General features: G+C 44.1%; 1 protein-coding gene across 7 annotated transcripts in view; it reads left to right on the top strand.

Annotated features, from left to right (window-relative positions):
- The window catches only part of ptpn20 (protein tyrosine phosphatase non-receptor type 20), a 436,259-nt gene that overhangs the window by 216,811 nt on the left and 203,854 nt on the right, over positions 1 to 15,594 (top strand). For 6 of the 7 annotated variants that reach the window (XM_072583173.1, XM_072583172.1, XM_072583171.1 and 3 more), the window contains one exon: positions 2,288 to 2,492. In XM_072583173.1, the coding sequence (XP_072439274.1) occupies positions 2,288 to 2,492 (205 nt within the window). The remainder of the gene's footprint in view (positions 1 to 2,287; positions 2,493 to 15,594) is intronic. The other variant, XM_072583170.1, reaches the window with a different exon arrangement.

Below are 15,594 nucleotides of genomic sequence, written 5' to 3'. Positions count from 1 at the left end.
GTGTCAGACCCCAATACATATATCAAACTTACCTTGTGACTGAATCAGCTTGATGCTGTATGCTGGAAATTGAGTAGATAAGCCCCAGCACCATCACATTCAGGCAACCACATCCAAACTCCAGGCCAGCTTGATAATCATACCTTGTTGAGTATAACCCTTCCATCGAGACACTGACATATGAACAAGAAGCAGACTGTAGGCCATTCTGCCCCTCAATAAAGCTGATCTGATTGTAACCTGGAATCCACATGCCTGCTTACCCTTTCCTGTCTTGTTTACCCAGGTTTCTCTCTGCTTGAGCCTTACAAAGACTGCTTCAGAAATAGAGTTCCAAAGATTTGATTTGATTTATTGTTGTCACGTTTAACTACATACAGTGAAAGGTATTGTTTTGCGTGCAGTACAGGCAGATCATAGCAAATAAGGATCATTGGATGTTTAGACAGAATGAGCCAGTCCAGGTTACTGGCTGCACAGGAGGTGCTCAAAAGCAAGATCGACATTAGATTTGAAATTAGAGAGGTTCGTTCAGAAATCTAATAACAGCGGGGAAGAAGCTGTTCTTCAACCTGTTGGTATGTGTATTTAAGTTTTTGTATCTTCTGCTTGATGGAAGAAATTGAAAGAGAGTATAACTGGGGTGGGAGGGGTCTTTGATGATGTTGGCTGCCTTTCTGTGGCAATGAGAAGTGTAGATGGGGTCCATGCATGGGACACATGGTCCTCTGAGAGAAAATAAGTTTGTCTATTGTGTTAAAATGCGTGATCTCTTGTTTTTAAGTCATGGTCCCCACTTCTTAATTCTCCTACAAAGGAAATGTATGCTCCATATAAGGCCTGGCAAGTCCCCTGAGCATCCTAAACATTTCAATTCAACTTGCCTCTTGCCTTTCTAATCTCCAGCGGGTACAAACCCTTCCAGTTCAACCTTTCCTCAAGACAGCCCGCCCATTCCGGATATTAATCTAGTAAACCCGTTCTGACTGTTTCCAAAACATAAACACCTTTCCTTAGATAAATGGCCCACCCTGCACACTACTCCAGATTGTGTTGCACTGGTGCCTTGTACAATTGAAGCGTAATCTCCCTATTTTTGTGGTCAGTTCTCTTTGTGATAAATGATAACATTCCATTCGTTTTCCTCATTACTTACTGCACCAGCACGTTAATGTTTTTTTGCAATTCATGCATGAGGACACTCAAATCTCAGAGATCTTCAATCTCTCACTGTTTGATAAGATGCTTCATTTTTATTCTCCCTGGCAAATGGACAGTTTCGCATTTTGATATGTGAAGTTCTGTTTGCCAGATCTTTTCCCACTCACTTGACTTGTAGCCTCCTTATGTCCTCTACTATCTACTCACTCACTCTCCTATCTACTTCTGTGTCACCAGAATTGTTTTGCCACCATACCTCCGTCCCTTCATCTAAATCATTTATATAAATTGTAAACAGTCAAGGTCCCAGCACCAGTCCCTGTGGCACATCTCTCGTTACAAGTTGCCAACCTGAAATGCCTACCTTTTGCTCCTTTAGCCAACATGTACCCATGTGAATTCTCACCACTTCTGCTCATGTCCTGGTTTGCAGCCTTGTTTTAGAAGCTGCAAAGAACTCTCTGCCTGGAATCTTAGTTTCAAAGCAGTGTTGCAAACTCATCACAGGATGGTTACAGCACAGAAGGAGGCCATTCAGCCTATCAAAATGGTACTGGGTTTTTTTGCATAAGGAATTTACTGAGTCCCATTCCACACCCTTTTCCCTACTCCTACTTTCACTGACATTTGCTTGTTGTTGGTTCTTTAGGGGTTTGACAGTGGAGCATTGGTAAAACCATGGGATTGGTGATTAAAGGTCCAGGTTAATGCCTCGGGGATGTGGGTTCAAACCTCACCATGGCAGCTGGTGGGATTTAAATTCAGTTTACATTTAACTGGAATACGAAGTATGTCTCAATGGTAGTGACCATGATTACGATCATCAGTTGCTGTTAAAACCCATCAGTGTCCTTTAGGGAAGGAAACCTACCATCCTCACTTAGCCTGGTCTCCATGTGACTCCAGATCCACAGTAGTTTGGTTGACTCTGTCTGAAAGGATCGAACAAACCATTCAACATAATGTCCACATTCCAAAAAGAATAAGATCAAGTCTTCAAGATGAGCTTATCATGGGTTGGTGCTGCCCAGCTCTGCACTGAGGAACAGCTTCTGTGTTCGTATTCTGCAGCCCAGTCAGCATTTGATGTTAGTGTCAGATTGAATACCTTTTTGTTTCCACACAGAAGAACACGTTTTTACCTCTGTAGCTTCGAATGAGACACGATACGCACGGCGCAGGCGTTTCGAGGAGATGCGCAATATTTCCCGTTCAGAGACCGTGTTGAGTCACCCTAATGTGGACTCCGCCTCGATTGGAGCACTGAGCAAGTCCTGTGACAACCTCATGGCAACCATGGCTACCCCAGGAGGCACCAATTACATGTGGAGGTAGGTTTATCCTTGTAGAGGTAGGTTTATCCTTGTGGAGGTAGTTTTATCTTTGTGGAGGTTGGTTTATCATTGTGGAAGTTGGTTTATTCTTGTGGAGGTAGGTTTATCTTTGTGGAGGTAGGTTTATTCTTGTGGAGGTAGGTTTATCCTTGTGGAGGTAGGTTTATCTTTGTGGAGGTTGGTTTATCCTTGTAGAGGTAGGTTTATCCTGTGGAGGTTGGTTTATTGTTGTGGAGGTAGGTTTATCCTTGTGGAGGTTGGTTTATCCTTGTGGAGGTAGGTTTATCCTTGTGGAGGTAGGTTTATCTTTGTGGAGGTTGGTTTATCCTTGTAGAGGTAGGTTTATCCTGTGGAGGTTGGTTTATTCTTGTGGAGGTAGGTTTATCTTTGTGGAGGTAGGTTTATTCTTGTGGAGGTAGGTTTATCCTTGTGGAGGTAGGTTTATCTTTGTGGTGGTTGGTTTATTCTTGTGGAGGTAGGTTTATCCTTGTGGAGGTAGGTTTATCCTTGTGGAGGTAGGTTTATCTTTGTGGAGGTTGGTTTATTCTTGTAGAGGTAGGTTTATCCTGTGGAGGTTGGTTTATCCTTGTGGAGGTTGGTTTATCCTTGTGGAGGTAGGTTTATCCTTGTAGAGGTAGGTTTATCCTTGTGGAGGTTGGTTTATCCTTGTGGAGGTAGGTTTATCTTTGTGGAAGTTGGTTTATCCTTGTGGAGGTAGGTTTATCCTTGTAGAGGTAGGTTTATCCTTGTGGAGGTTGGTTTATCCTTGTGGAGGTAGGTTTATCCTTGTGGAGGTTGGTTTATTGTTGTGGAGGTAGGTTTATCCTTGTGGAGGTAGGTTTATCCTTGTAGAGGTAGGTTTATCCTTGTGGTGGTAGGTTTATCCTTGTGGAGGTTGGTTTATCCTTGTAGAGGTAGGTTTATCCTTTTGGAGGTTGGTTTATCCTTGTGGAGGTTGGTTTATCCTTGTGGAGGTAGGTTTATCTTTATGGAGGTAGGTTTATCCTTGTGGAGGTTGGTTTATCTTTGTGGAGGTAGGTTTATCCTTGTGGAGGTAGGTTTATCCTTGTGGAGGTTGGTTTATCTTTGTGAAGGTAGGTTTATCCTTGTGGAGGTTGGTTTATTCTTGTGGAGGTAGGTTTATCCTTGTGGAGGTTGGTTTATCCTTGTAGAGGTAGGTTTATCCTTGTGGAGGTTGGTTTATTCTTGTGGAGGTAGGTTTATCCTTGTAGAAGTAGGTTTATCCTTGTGGAGGTTGGTTTATCCTTGTGGAGGTAGGTTTATCCTTGTGGAGGTTGGTTTATCCTTGTAGAGGTAGGTTTATCCTTGTGGAGGTTGGTTTATTCTTGTGGAGGTAGGTTTATCCTTGTGGAGGTTGGTTTATCCTTGTAGAGGTAGGTTTATCCTTGTGGTGGTTGGTTTATTCTTGTGGAGGTAGGTTTATCCTTGTGGAGGTTGGTTTATCCTTGTGGAGGTAGGTTTATCCTTGTGGAGGTTGGTTTATCTTTGCGCAGCCACACCAGGGATTCCTTTTCAGTCAAACATTCTTAGCCTGCTCAGCAACCATACAGAAGTGAGGATGGCACATGGGTTAGCCCTGTTACCTCACAGCACCAGCAACCTAGGTTCGATTCCAGCCTTGGGGTGGAGTTTGTGCATCTTCCCTGCACCTGCAGATCCTCCTCCCACAGTCCAAAGATGTGCAGGTTAAGTGAATTGCCCTGTAGTGTCTAGGGAAGTGCAGGTTAGGTGGGTTAGCCATGGTATAAATCCCATGTGGGGTTGTGAGGGTGGTGTGTAGGTCCGTGTGTGATGTTAGATGGATTGACAGGAGATTTTGTGGTCAGGAACGGGATTCCCGGAAGGTATGTTGCCTCCCCGGTGCCAGGATGTCGCCGATTGGGTTTACAAGATTCTGAAGGGGGAGGGTGAGCAGCCAGAAATCGTGGTACATATTGGCACCAATGACATAGCCAGGAAAGGGATTGAGGATCTGAAAAGTGACTACAGAGAGCTAGGTTGGAAGCTGAAGAGCAGGACGAGTAGAGTCGTGATCTCGGGTTTGCTACCAGTGCCACAAGATAGTGAGGTGAGGAATAGTCAGCGAGTGCAGTTTAACATGTGGCTGCGAGGCTAGTGCAGGAGGGAGGGCTTCAGATACCTAGACCATTGGGATACCTTCTGGGGAAGGTGGGACCTGTACATGAAGGACGGGTTGCCCTTGAACTGGGGGGGGCACAAATGTCCTGGGTGGGAGATTGAACACAGAACATAGAAGAATACAGCGCAGTCCAGGCCCTTTGGCCCTCGATGTTGCGCCGATCCAAGCCCACCTAACCTACACTAGCCCACTTTCCTCCATATGCCTATCCAATGCCCGCTTAAATGCCCATAAAGAGGGAGAGTCCACCACTGCTACTGGCAGGGCATTCCATGAACTCTCAACTCGCTGAGTAAAGAACCTACCCCTAACATCTGCCCTATATCTACCCCCCCTTAATTTAAAGCTATGCCCCCTCGTAAAAGCTGACTCCATATGTGGAAAAAGGTTCTCACGGTCAACCCTATCTAAACCCCTAATCATCTTGTACACCTCTATCAAGTCACCCCTAAACCTTCTTTTCTCCAATGAAAACAACCCCAAGTGCCTCAGCCTTTCCTCATACGATCTTCCTACCATACCAGGCAACATTCTGGTAAACCTCCTCTGCACCTGTCCCAGTGCCTCCACATCCTTCCTATAGTATTGCGACCAAAACTGCACGCAATACTCCAGATGCAGCCGCACCAGAGTCTTATACAACTGCAACATGACCTCAGGACTCCGGAACTCAATTCCTCTACCAATAAAAGCCAGTACACCATATGCCTTCTTCACCGCACTATTTACCTGGGTGGCAGCTTTCAGATTTGGTGTGGCAGATTGGGTGGCAGATTTGCTCGTGTGGTTCGGGAGGGTTGAAACTAGTTTGGCAAGGGTATGGGAATCAGAGCTATATATCTGAGAGGGGAGCAGTTGCAGTTCGGGCAGTGACAGAATATAGTGAATCTATCGGGAAGGTTTTTCACGCAAAGAAACAAAGGTATTGGTTAAAGTGTGTCTGCTTTAATGCAAGGAATGTCAGAAATAAGAGTGACGAACTTAGAGCATGGATCAGTACTTGGGACTATGATGTTGTGGCCATAACGGAGACGTGGGTTTCACTGGAACAGGAATGGATGCTAGATGTTCCAGGGTTTAGAACATTTAAAAAGAACAGGGAGGATAGAAAAAGAGAGGGGGGGGTGGGGGATTAGCATTGCTAATCAGAGAGTGCATCACAGCTACAGAAACAAAGGTTGTTGAGGAAGGTTTGTTTACTGAGTCAGTATGGGTGGAAGTTAGGAACAGCAAGGGAACAGCCACCTCATTGGGGGTTTTATGGACTCCTTAACAGCAGCAGAGAGATTGAAGAACTCATAGGCTGGCAGATTTTGGAAAAATACAGATGTAGCAGGGTTGTTGTTATGGGTGATTGCAACTTTCCCAATATCGACTGTAACCACCTTAGTGCAGATGGTTTGGATGGAGCGGTTTTTGTCAGGTTGTTCATGAGGGTTTCCTTACTCAGTATGTAGACAGACCAATGAGGGAAGAGGCCATTTTGGATTTGGTGCTCGGCAATGAGCCAGGATAGGTGTCAGATCTTGCGGTGGGAGAACACTTTGGTGACAGTGAACACAACTGCCTCACATTTGCCATAGCCTTGGAGAGGGAAAGGAGCAGTTACTGAGGGAAGATATTTAACTGGGGAAAAGGAAATTATGATGCTATCAGACAGGAGTTGGGAAGTACAGACTGGGAGCAATTGTTCCACAGAAAGGGCACAGCAGACACATGGAGACTGTTTAAGGAGCAGTTGGTTGCAATTAGTGTACAAATTTGTTCCTCTGAGATGGGGTAAGATCAAGGAACCTTGGATGACGAGAACAGAGGAACTTCTTGTCAAAAAGAAGAAGGCAGCGTACTTAAGGTGGAGGAAGCAAGGATCTATCACAGCTTTAGAGGATTACGGACTTGCTAGAAAGGAGCTCAGAAATGGACTGAGGAGAGCCAGGAGGGAGCACGAGAAAGGCTTGTCAAGAAGGATTAGGGAGATCCCAAAGGCATTTTTCTCAAACATGAGGAAGAAGAAAATGATCAGGGAGAAGGTAGGACTGATCAGGGTTCTTGTTGTGAATGGGAATTTTAAGGAGCTGGGATACAGGCTTGAACAGATCAAGATTGATGAGGTTGATGCGCTGGCAAACATTAAGATTGATAAGTCCCCAGGGCCAGACCAGATTTATCCTAGGCTGCTCCAGGAAATGAGAAAGGAGGTTGCTAAGCTGCTGGCAAAGATCTTTGCCTCCTCACTCTCCACGGGAGTCATACCAGAGGATCGGTAGGAGGCGAATGTTATTCCTCTTTTCAAGAAGGGTAATAGGGAAATCCGTGGCAATTACAGACCAGTCAGTCTTATGTTTGTGGTCAGCAAAGTTTTGGAAACAATTCTAAGGAATAGAATTTATGACTATTTGTAAAAGCATATCATGATTAAAGGCAGTCAGCATGGCTTTTTGAGGGGCAGGTCATGCCTCACAAATCTTATTGAGTTCTTTGAGGAGGTGACAAGACAGGTCGACGAAGGTCGAGCAGTAGATGTGGTGAATGTGGACGTCAGCAAGGTGTTTGATAAGGTTCCCCATGGTAGGCTCATTTATAAAGTCAGGAAGTATGGGATACAGGGAGATTTGGTTATCTGGATTCAAAATTGGTTGGCTGACAGAAGGCAGAGTGTGGTTGTAGATGCAAAGTATTCTGCCTGGAGGTCAGTGTTGAGTGGGGTCTTGGATGAGGAGGTTCAGGGGTGGGTTAGTAAATTTGCAGATGACACAAAGGTTGGAGGTGCCGTTGATAGTATCGAGGGCTATTGCAGGCTGCAGTGCGACATAGATAGTTTGCAGAGCTGGGCTGAGAAATGGTAAATGGAGTTCAACCTGGATAAATGCAAAGTGTTGCATTTTGGAGGGTCAAACTCGAATGCTGAATATAGGATTAAAGATAGGATTCTTGGCAGTGTGGAGGAACAGAGGGAACTTGGTGTTCAAGTACATAGATCCCTCAAAGTTGCCACCCAAGTGGATAGGGTTGTTAAGAAAGCATATGGTATTTTGGCTTTCATTAACGGGGGGATTGAGTTTAAGAGCCGCGAGGTTTTGCTGCAGCTCTACAAGTTTCTGGTGAGACTACACTTGGAATATTGTGTCCAGTTCTGGTCACCCTACTGTAGGACCGATATGGAGGCTTTGGAGAGGGTGCAAAGAAGGTTTACCAGGATGCTGCCTGGACTGGAGAGCTTGCCTTTTGTAGAGAGGTTGACTAAGCTTGGACTTTTCTCTCTGGAGAGGAGGAGCAAGAGAGGTGACCTGATTGAGGTATACAAGATAATGAGAGGCATGGACAGGGTCAATAACCAGAGATTTTTCCCCAGGGTAGAATTGACTAGCACGAGGGGTCACAGTTTTAAGATATTAGGAGAAAGGTATAGAGGGGACGTCAGAGGAAGGTTCTTTAGGCAGAGAATTGTGAATGCATGGAATGTGTTGCCAACAGTGGTGGTGGAAGCAGAGTCATTAGGGACACTTAAGCGACTGCTGGACATGCACATGGATAGCAATGAGTTGAGGGGTGCGTAGGTTAGGTTATTTAATCCTTGGCACAACATTGCAGGCCAAAGGGCCTGTTCTGTGCTGTACTTTTCTATGTTCTTCGGAGGGTTGGTGCAGACTCGATAGGCTGAATGGCCTCTTTCTGCACTGTAGGGATTCTCAGTGTGAGCCTGTGAATCAGTTGCATAAGTGAGACAACAAAAGTGGAACATCGAATAATGGTCTGGTATAAAATATAAGGTGCTAATGTCACTCTGAGAGGTAAAAATCATTGCGCTGGTGAATAGCGACTGCTTCTAAATAATGCCTGTAGTAGAATTCCTATTTGCTATAATATGCAGTAAAAGCAAACCAATTTGAACAAAGAGCAGGATATTGTAGATAACATGCAGTTATCACGAGCTCATTTATCTGGACACTGCTAGCCAATTTATTATTTTCTGATGTGTATTTTGTCATCTGTGGGGCTGGAGGAAGCCGGATGAGCTCAGTTCCATTACCTTGCCATGCCGAAAATGAAGTGTGGAATCTTGTTTTCGATTGCATTGTTTGATACTGGTTCTGGGAGCAATCGCAGATCCTGTTTTTCAATCTGCATTTAGTGCATGAACCATCAAATGCACAGTGTTTGTATTCCATTCTAGGGCAGTGATAAGTGTGTCGTGGATACTTTAAAATGAATGTAGAGTAGATTATGTTTCAAGAAAAGATTAATGAACCTATAAATATTTGGAATGTAGATCAGCTGTGAGAGATTGTTTGAGAGAAACTTTAGTTTAGTTAAATTGAAAAGTACTGAATTCATACTTGATGTCAGTACAGTCATAGAGTCACCGAGATGTACAGCACGGAAACAGACCCTTCAGTCCATGCAGACTAGATATCCTAAATTAATCCGGTCCCACTTGTCAGTACTTGGCCCATATCCCTCTAAACCCTTCCTATTCATATAACTATCCACTTGCCTTTTAAATGTTGTAATTGTACCAGCCTCCACCACTTCCTCTGGCAGCTCATTCCATACACGTACCACCCTCTGTGTGAAAATGTTGCCCCCTCATTCCCTTTTAGATCTTTCCCCTCCCACCTTAAATCTATGCCTTCTAATTTTGGACTCCCCTACCCTGGGGAAAAGACCTTCTTTATTTATCCTATCCATGCCACTCATGATCTTAGGGCGGCACAGTGGCTCAGTGGTTAGCACTGCTGCCTCACAACACTAGGGTCCTGGGTTCAATTCCCACTTGTCTATGTGGAGTTTGCACATTCTCTCTGTGTCTGCGTGGGTTTCCTCTGGGTGCTCTGGTTTCCTCCCACAATCCAAAGATGTGCAGGGCAAGTGAATTGGCCATGCTAAATTGCCCACAGTGTTAGGTGTGTTAGTCAGCAGTAAATATAAGGTAGGGGAATGGGGTTTGGGTGGGTTTCTCTTCGGAGGGGCGGTGTGGACTTGTTGGGCCAAAGGGCCTGTTTCCACACTGTAGAGAATCTAATCTAAACCTCTCTAAAGTCAGTCCTCAGCCTCCGACGCTCCAGGGAAAACAGCCCCAGCCTATTCAGCCTCTCCCTATAGCTCAACCCTGGCAACATCCTTGTAAATCTTTTCTGAATCCTTTTAAGTTTCACAACATCTTTCCTGTAGCAGGGAGACCAGATTAAACACAGTATTCCAAAAATGGCTGAACCAACGTCCTGTGCAGCCGCAACATGGCCTTCCCACTCTTATACTCCTGTACTTTATGACTCACGTACATTTGTAACTGTACAAGGGGCAAATATCAGGACAGATGATCCAAGAGGTCCTGTGGACCCATCAGCCTGTTGCTCAGCAACAGTTTGAAGGAAGGATGTTTAAATTATAGTCTTGCATTAGCAGATGGGTAGAATGGAAATCAATAAACAATTCTGTCATTGTAAGAAGATGAAGAACTGTGGACTTTGGAAATATGAATGAGATTCTGTCATTGTACTGAGAAATGATGAACAGTTAATGTGAGACATGTGGGACTTAATCAGTGAATTGATGTAATGACGGTGGTCAGCATCTCATTGGAGGTCCAACCATTAAAAACAACCCCCTGAATTTATATAGTGCATTTACCATAACAGAACCTCCTAATTCATGGGAGGGCTATAAAGCAAAATCTGACACTGAAATAAAAACAGAAATTGTTGGGGAGACTCAGCAGGTCTGACAGCATCTGTGGAGAGAAAACAGAGTTAATATTTTAGGTTCAGTGACCCTTCTTCAGAACTGGAGTTCAGAAGAAGGGTCACTGGACCTGAAACATTAACTCTGTTTCTCTCTCCACAGGCATGGACAGACCTGCTGAGTTTCTCTGGCAATTCTTGTTTTTGTTTCAGATCTTCAAAAGAGTGGAGGGTAGCGATTGTTGTGCCATTATTCAAGAAGGGCTGCAAAGAAATGACTGAGAACCACCGATCAGTAAGTTTAACATTTGTGGTAAGTAAGTTACTTGAGAAGATTCTGATAGATAGGATATACATGCGTTTGGAAAGACAGGGTATGGTTAGGAGTAGGCAACATGGCTTTGTAAATGGGAAATTTTGCCTCACAAATTTGTTAGAGTTCTTTGATGAATTGACCAGTAAGGTTGATAAGGGCAGGGCAGTGGATGTAGTCTATATGGATTTCTATATGGTAGGCTGCTCTGGAAGGTTAGATTGCATGGAATCCAGGGGGAGCTGGGCACATGGCTACAAAATTGGGTTGATGGTAGTAAGTAGAGGTTAATAGTGGAAGGATGCTAGTTGGACAGGAGGCCTGTGACTAGTGGAGTGCCTCAGGGGTCGGTGTTGGGCCCATTGCTGTTTGTTATCCATATCAATGATTTGGTGAGAATGTAAAAGGCATGATTAGTAAGTTTGCAGATGACACTAAAATAGACAGTATCGTGGACAGTGAGGAAGGTTATCAGAAGCTTATCAAGTGGGAAGCTAAACTGTGGTTCCAGTATACAGGAACTTGAGAGGTATGAGATCAGAAATAAGGTTTCAATGTTGCAAGAGGGCACCAGCAAGCAAGAAGTTGTTTTGAAGTGTGTCGACATCAATGCCAGTAGTACCCAGAATAAGGTGGGTGAATTTGCAGCATGGGTTGGTACTTGGGATTTCAATGCTGTGGCCATTTCAGAGACATAGGTAGAGCAGGGACAGAAATGGTTGTTGCAGGTTCCAAGATTTAGATGTATCAGTAAGAACAGAGAAAATAGTTAAAGGAGGTGGGGAGTGTGGCATTGTTAGTCAAGCACAGTAATTACGGTGGCAGAAAGGACATTTGAGGACTCGGTTACAGAAGTAGTATGGGCTGAGGTTATAAACAGGAAAGGAGAGGTCACCCTGTTGGGAGTTTTCTATAGGCAGACGATGTAGAGTTTTCTATAGGCAGTGCAGAAGAAAATCACCTATACAGTGTATTCAAAAAGAATGGGCTCCCAATGAACGCAGTCCACTGATTTCTCAGCAACAAACCCAAACAAGCAGACAAAACATGTCCAGGAACCCTAGCCATTCTCCCAACATCAAAGACATCTCAGAAATAACTGCTAGACTACTCAAACCCCTTGACATCATGGTAGCCCACAAACCCACCAACACACTAAAACAGCAACTAATGAACTTGGAAAACCTTATACAGACAACAAGCAAAGCTCATGTCATTTACAAAATACCTTGCAAGAACTGGAACAAAAACTACCTTAGACAAACAGGCAGAAAACTAGCCACCAGGATACATGAACATCAACTAGCCACAGAATGACATGACCTACTCTCACTAGTATCCTTACATACGAATGAGGAAGGACACCACTTCGATTGGGACAACATATCCATCCTAGTCAAGCCAAACAGAGACACGCATGTGAATTCCTAGCAGCATGGCATTCCACCTGGAACACTATCAACAAACATGTTGACTTGGATCCCATTTATCACCCCCTGAGAAAAAGAACAGGAAATGACATCACCATAGGAAATGATGTCGCGACAGGAAATGACCTCACCAACCCTTAGAAACTCAAACATATTATATAAAGCGGGCTACACCACCAGTGCTTCGTGCAGAGGCTCACTGAGGATGTTACCTAGTATGGTGATGAAACGTCTGAAAACAAACCTTTCAGCTTAGCGAGCAAACCTCAACCTGAGCTACAAGTCTTCCCAAAACTTGCTAGAGGATATAGAGGAAAGGATAGCAAAGATGATCCTCAATAGGAGCGAGAGTGATAGGGTAGTTGTTATAAGGGACTTTAACTTTCCAAATATTGACTGGGAATACAATAGTTCACATACTTTAGATGTGTCAGTTTTTGTCCAGTGTGTGGAGGACAGTTTCCTGACACAGTATGTAGACAGGCCAACAAGGGGGCGAGGTCACATTGGATTTGGTATCGGCTAATATACCTGGCGAGGTGTTAGATTTGGAGGTAGGTGAACACTTTGGTGATAGTGACCACAATTTGGTTATTTTTACTTTAGCGATGAAGAGAAATAGGTATACACAACATGGAAAGAGATATAACTGGGGGAAAGGCAATTATGATGCAAGGAGGCAAGATTTAGGATGCATAGCATGGGGAAGGACACTGCAGGGGATGGACATCTTGAAATGTGGAGCTTATTCAAGGAATAGCTCCTGCAGATCTTTGATAGATATGTACCTGTCAGGCAGGGAGGAAGTGGTCGAGTGAGGGAGCCGTGGTTTACCAAGAAAGTTGCATTTCTTGTCAAGAGGAAGAAGGAGGCTTATGTTAGGATGATTTGTGGTGGCTCAGTTAGGGCTCAGTTAGTGTGAAAATAGCTAAGTCCCCTGAGTCAAGTGGTATTTATCCTCAGATTCTCTGGGAAACCAGGTAGGAGATTGTAGAGCTTTTGGCTTTGATCTTTATGTCGTCATTGTCTACAGGAATAGTGCCAGAAGACTGGGGGATAGCAAATGTTATCACCTTGTCAACTTGAGAGTTAAAAGCTAGCCAGGAAAGTCCTAAATAGAGAGCTAAGTAGGGCTAGGAAGGGACATGAGAAGTCGTTGGCGGATAGAATCAAGGGAAACCCTAAGGCTTTCTATAGGTATATCAGGAATAAAAGAATGACTGGAGTAAGATTAGGGCCATTCAAGGATAGTGGTGGAAAGTTGGATAAGGAGTCAGAGGAGATAGGGGAAGTGCTAAATGAACATTTTTAGTCAGTATTCACACTGGAAAAACACAATGTTGTCGAGGAGAATACTGAAATACAGTCATCTAGACTAGATGGGATTGAGGTTCACAAGGAGGAGGCTTTAGCAATTCTGGAAAGTGTGAAAATAGCTAAGTCCCCTGAGTCAAGTGGTATTTATCCTTAGATTCTCTGGGAAACCAGGGAGGAGATTGGAGAGCTTTTGGCTTTGATCTTTATGTCGTCATTGTCTACAGGAATAGTGCCAGAAGACTGGGGGATAGCAAATGTTATCACCTTGTTCAAGGAGTAGAGACAACCCTGGTAATTATAGACCAGTAAGCCTTACTTCGGTTGTGGGTAAAGTGTTGGAAAAGGTTACAAGAGATAGGATTTATAATCATCTAGAAAGGACTAAGTTGGTTTTATGAAGGGTAGGCCATGCTTCACAAACCTTATTGAGTTCTTTGAGAAGGTGACCAAACAGATGGATGAGGATAAAGCTGTTGATGTGGTGTATATGGATTTCAGTAAGGTGTTTGATAAGGCTCCCCACGGTAGGCTATTGCACAAAATACGCAGGCATGGGATTGAGGGTGATTAAGTGGTTTGGATCAGAAACTGGCCAGGTGAAAGAAGACAGAAGGTGGTGGTGGTTGATGGGCAATGTTCATCCTGGAGTTCAGTTACTTGTGGTATACTCCAAGTATCTGTTTTTGGGGCCACTGCTGTTTGTCATTTTATAAATGACCTAGATGGGGGCTAAGAGGGATGTGTTAGTTAATTTGCGGATGACATTAAGGTCAGTGGAATTGTGGATGTTGCTGAAGGATGCTGTAGGTTACAAAGAAACATAGATAAGCTGCAGAGCTGGGCTGAGAGGTGGCAAATAGGGTTTAATGCAAAAAAGTGTGAGGTGATTTACTTTGGAAGGAGTTAAAGTAATGCAGAGTACTGGGCTAATGGTACGATTCTTGGTAGTGTAGATGACTAGAAAGATCTCGGTACCCATGTACATCGATCCCTGAAAGCTGCCACCCAGGTTGATAGGGTTGTTAAGAAGGCATACGTTGTGTCAGCTTTTATAAGGAGAGGGATTGAGTTTCGGAACCATGAGGTCATGCTGCAATTGTACAAAACTCTGGTGTGGCTGCACTTGGAGCATTGCATGCAGTCTGGTCACCGCATTATAGGAAGGATGTGGAAGCTTTGGAAAGAGTTCAGAGGAGACTTATTAGGATGTTGCCTGATATGGAGGGAAGGTCTTATGAGGAAAGGCTGAGGGATTTGAGGCTGTTTTCATTCGAGAGAAGAAGGTTGAGAGGTGACTTCATTGAGACATATAAGATAATCAGAGGGTTAGATAATGTGGACATTGACAGCTTTTTTCCTCGGGTGGTGATGGCTTGCATGATGGGACATAGCTTTTAATTGAGGGGTATTAGATATAGGACAGATGTCAGAGGGATTTCTGTACTCAGTGAATAGTAGGGGCATGGAATGCACTGCCTGCAACAGCAGTAGACTCACCAACATTAAGGCATTTAAATGGTCATTGGATAGACACATGGATGAAAATGGAGTAGTGTAGGTTTGTTGGGCTTCAAATTCTTTTCACAGGTCAGCACAACATCGAGGCTGAAGGGCCTGTACTGCGCGATAATGTTCAATGTTCTAAATTGCAGCAGGACCTTGATCAGCTGAGAAATGGCAAATGGAGTTTAATGTAAAGAAGTGTGAGGTACTCCTATTTGGAAAGTCAAATCAAGGTAGGAGTTTTTTCATGAATTGTAGGGCCTTAAGGAATGTGATGGAACAAAGGGATCTTGGAGTCCAGGTTCACCGTTTTCTGAAAGTGGAGTCACAGATAGACAGGGCAGGAAAGAAGGCTTTTGGCACACTGGCCTTCATCACTCACAGCATTGAGTATAGAAGTTGGGAAGTTATGTTGAGTCATACAGGGCATTGGTGAGGTCGCACTTGGAGTATTGTGTTCAGTTTTGGAAGCTTGGCATCAAACTGGAAAGAGTGCAGCAGAAATTTGCAAGAATATTGCCAAGTTATAGGGAGAGGTTGGACAAGCTAAGACTTGTTTCTTTAGAGTGTAGGAGACTGAGGGGGGACCTTATAGAGGTGTATAAGATCATGAGAGGCATGGATAGGGTGAATGCACTCAGTCTTTTTCCCAGGGTTGGGGAATCGAGGACTAGAGGGCATCTGTTTAAGGTTA

Source organism: Chiloscyllium punctatum, chromosome 13 (assembly GCF_047496795.1).
Source record: "Chiloscyllium punctatum isolate Juve2018m chromosome 13, sChiPun1.3, whole genome shotgun sequence".
Classification (NCBI taxonomy): Eukaryota; Metazoa; Chordata; class Chondrichthyes; order Orectolobiformes; family Hemiscylliidae; genus Chiloscyllium; species Chiloscyllium punctatum.
The sequence above is the reverse complement of the archived record's forward strand: the minus strand, read 5'-3'. Positions and strand labels throughout refer to the sequence as shown.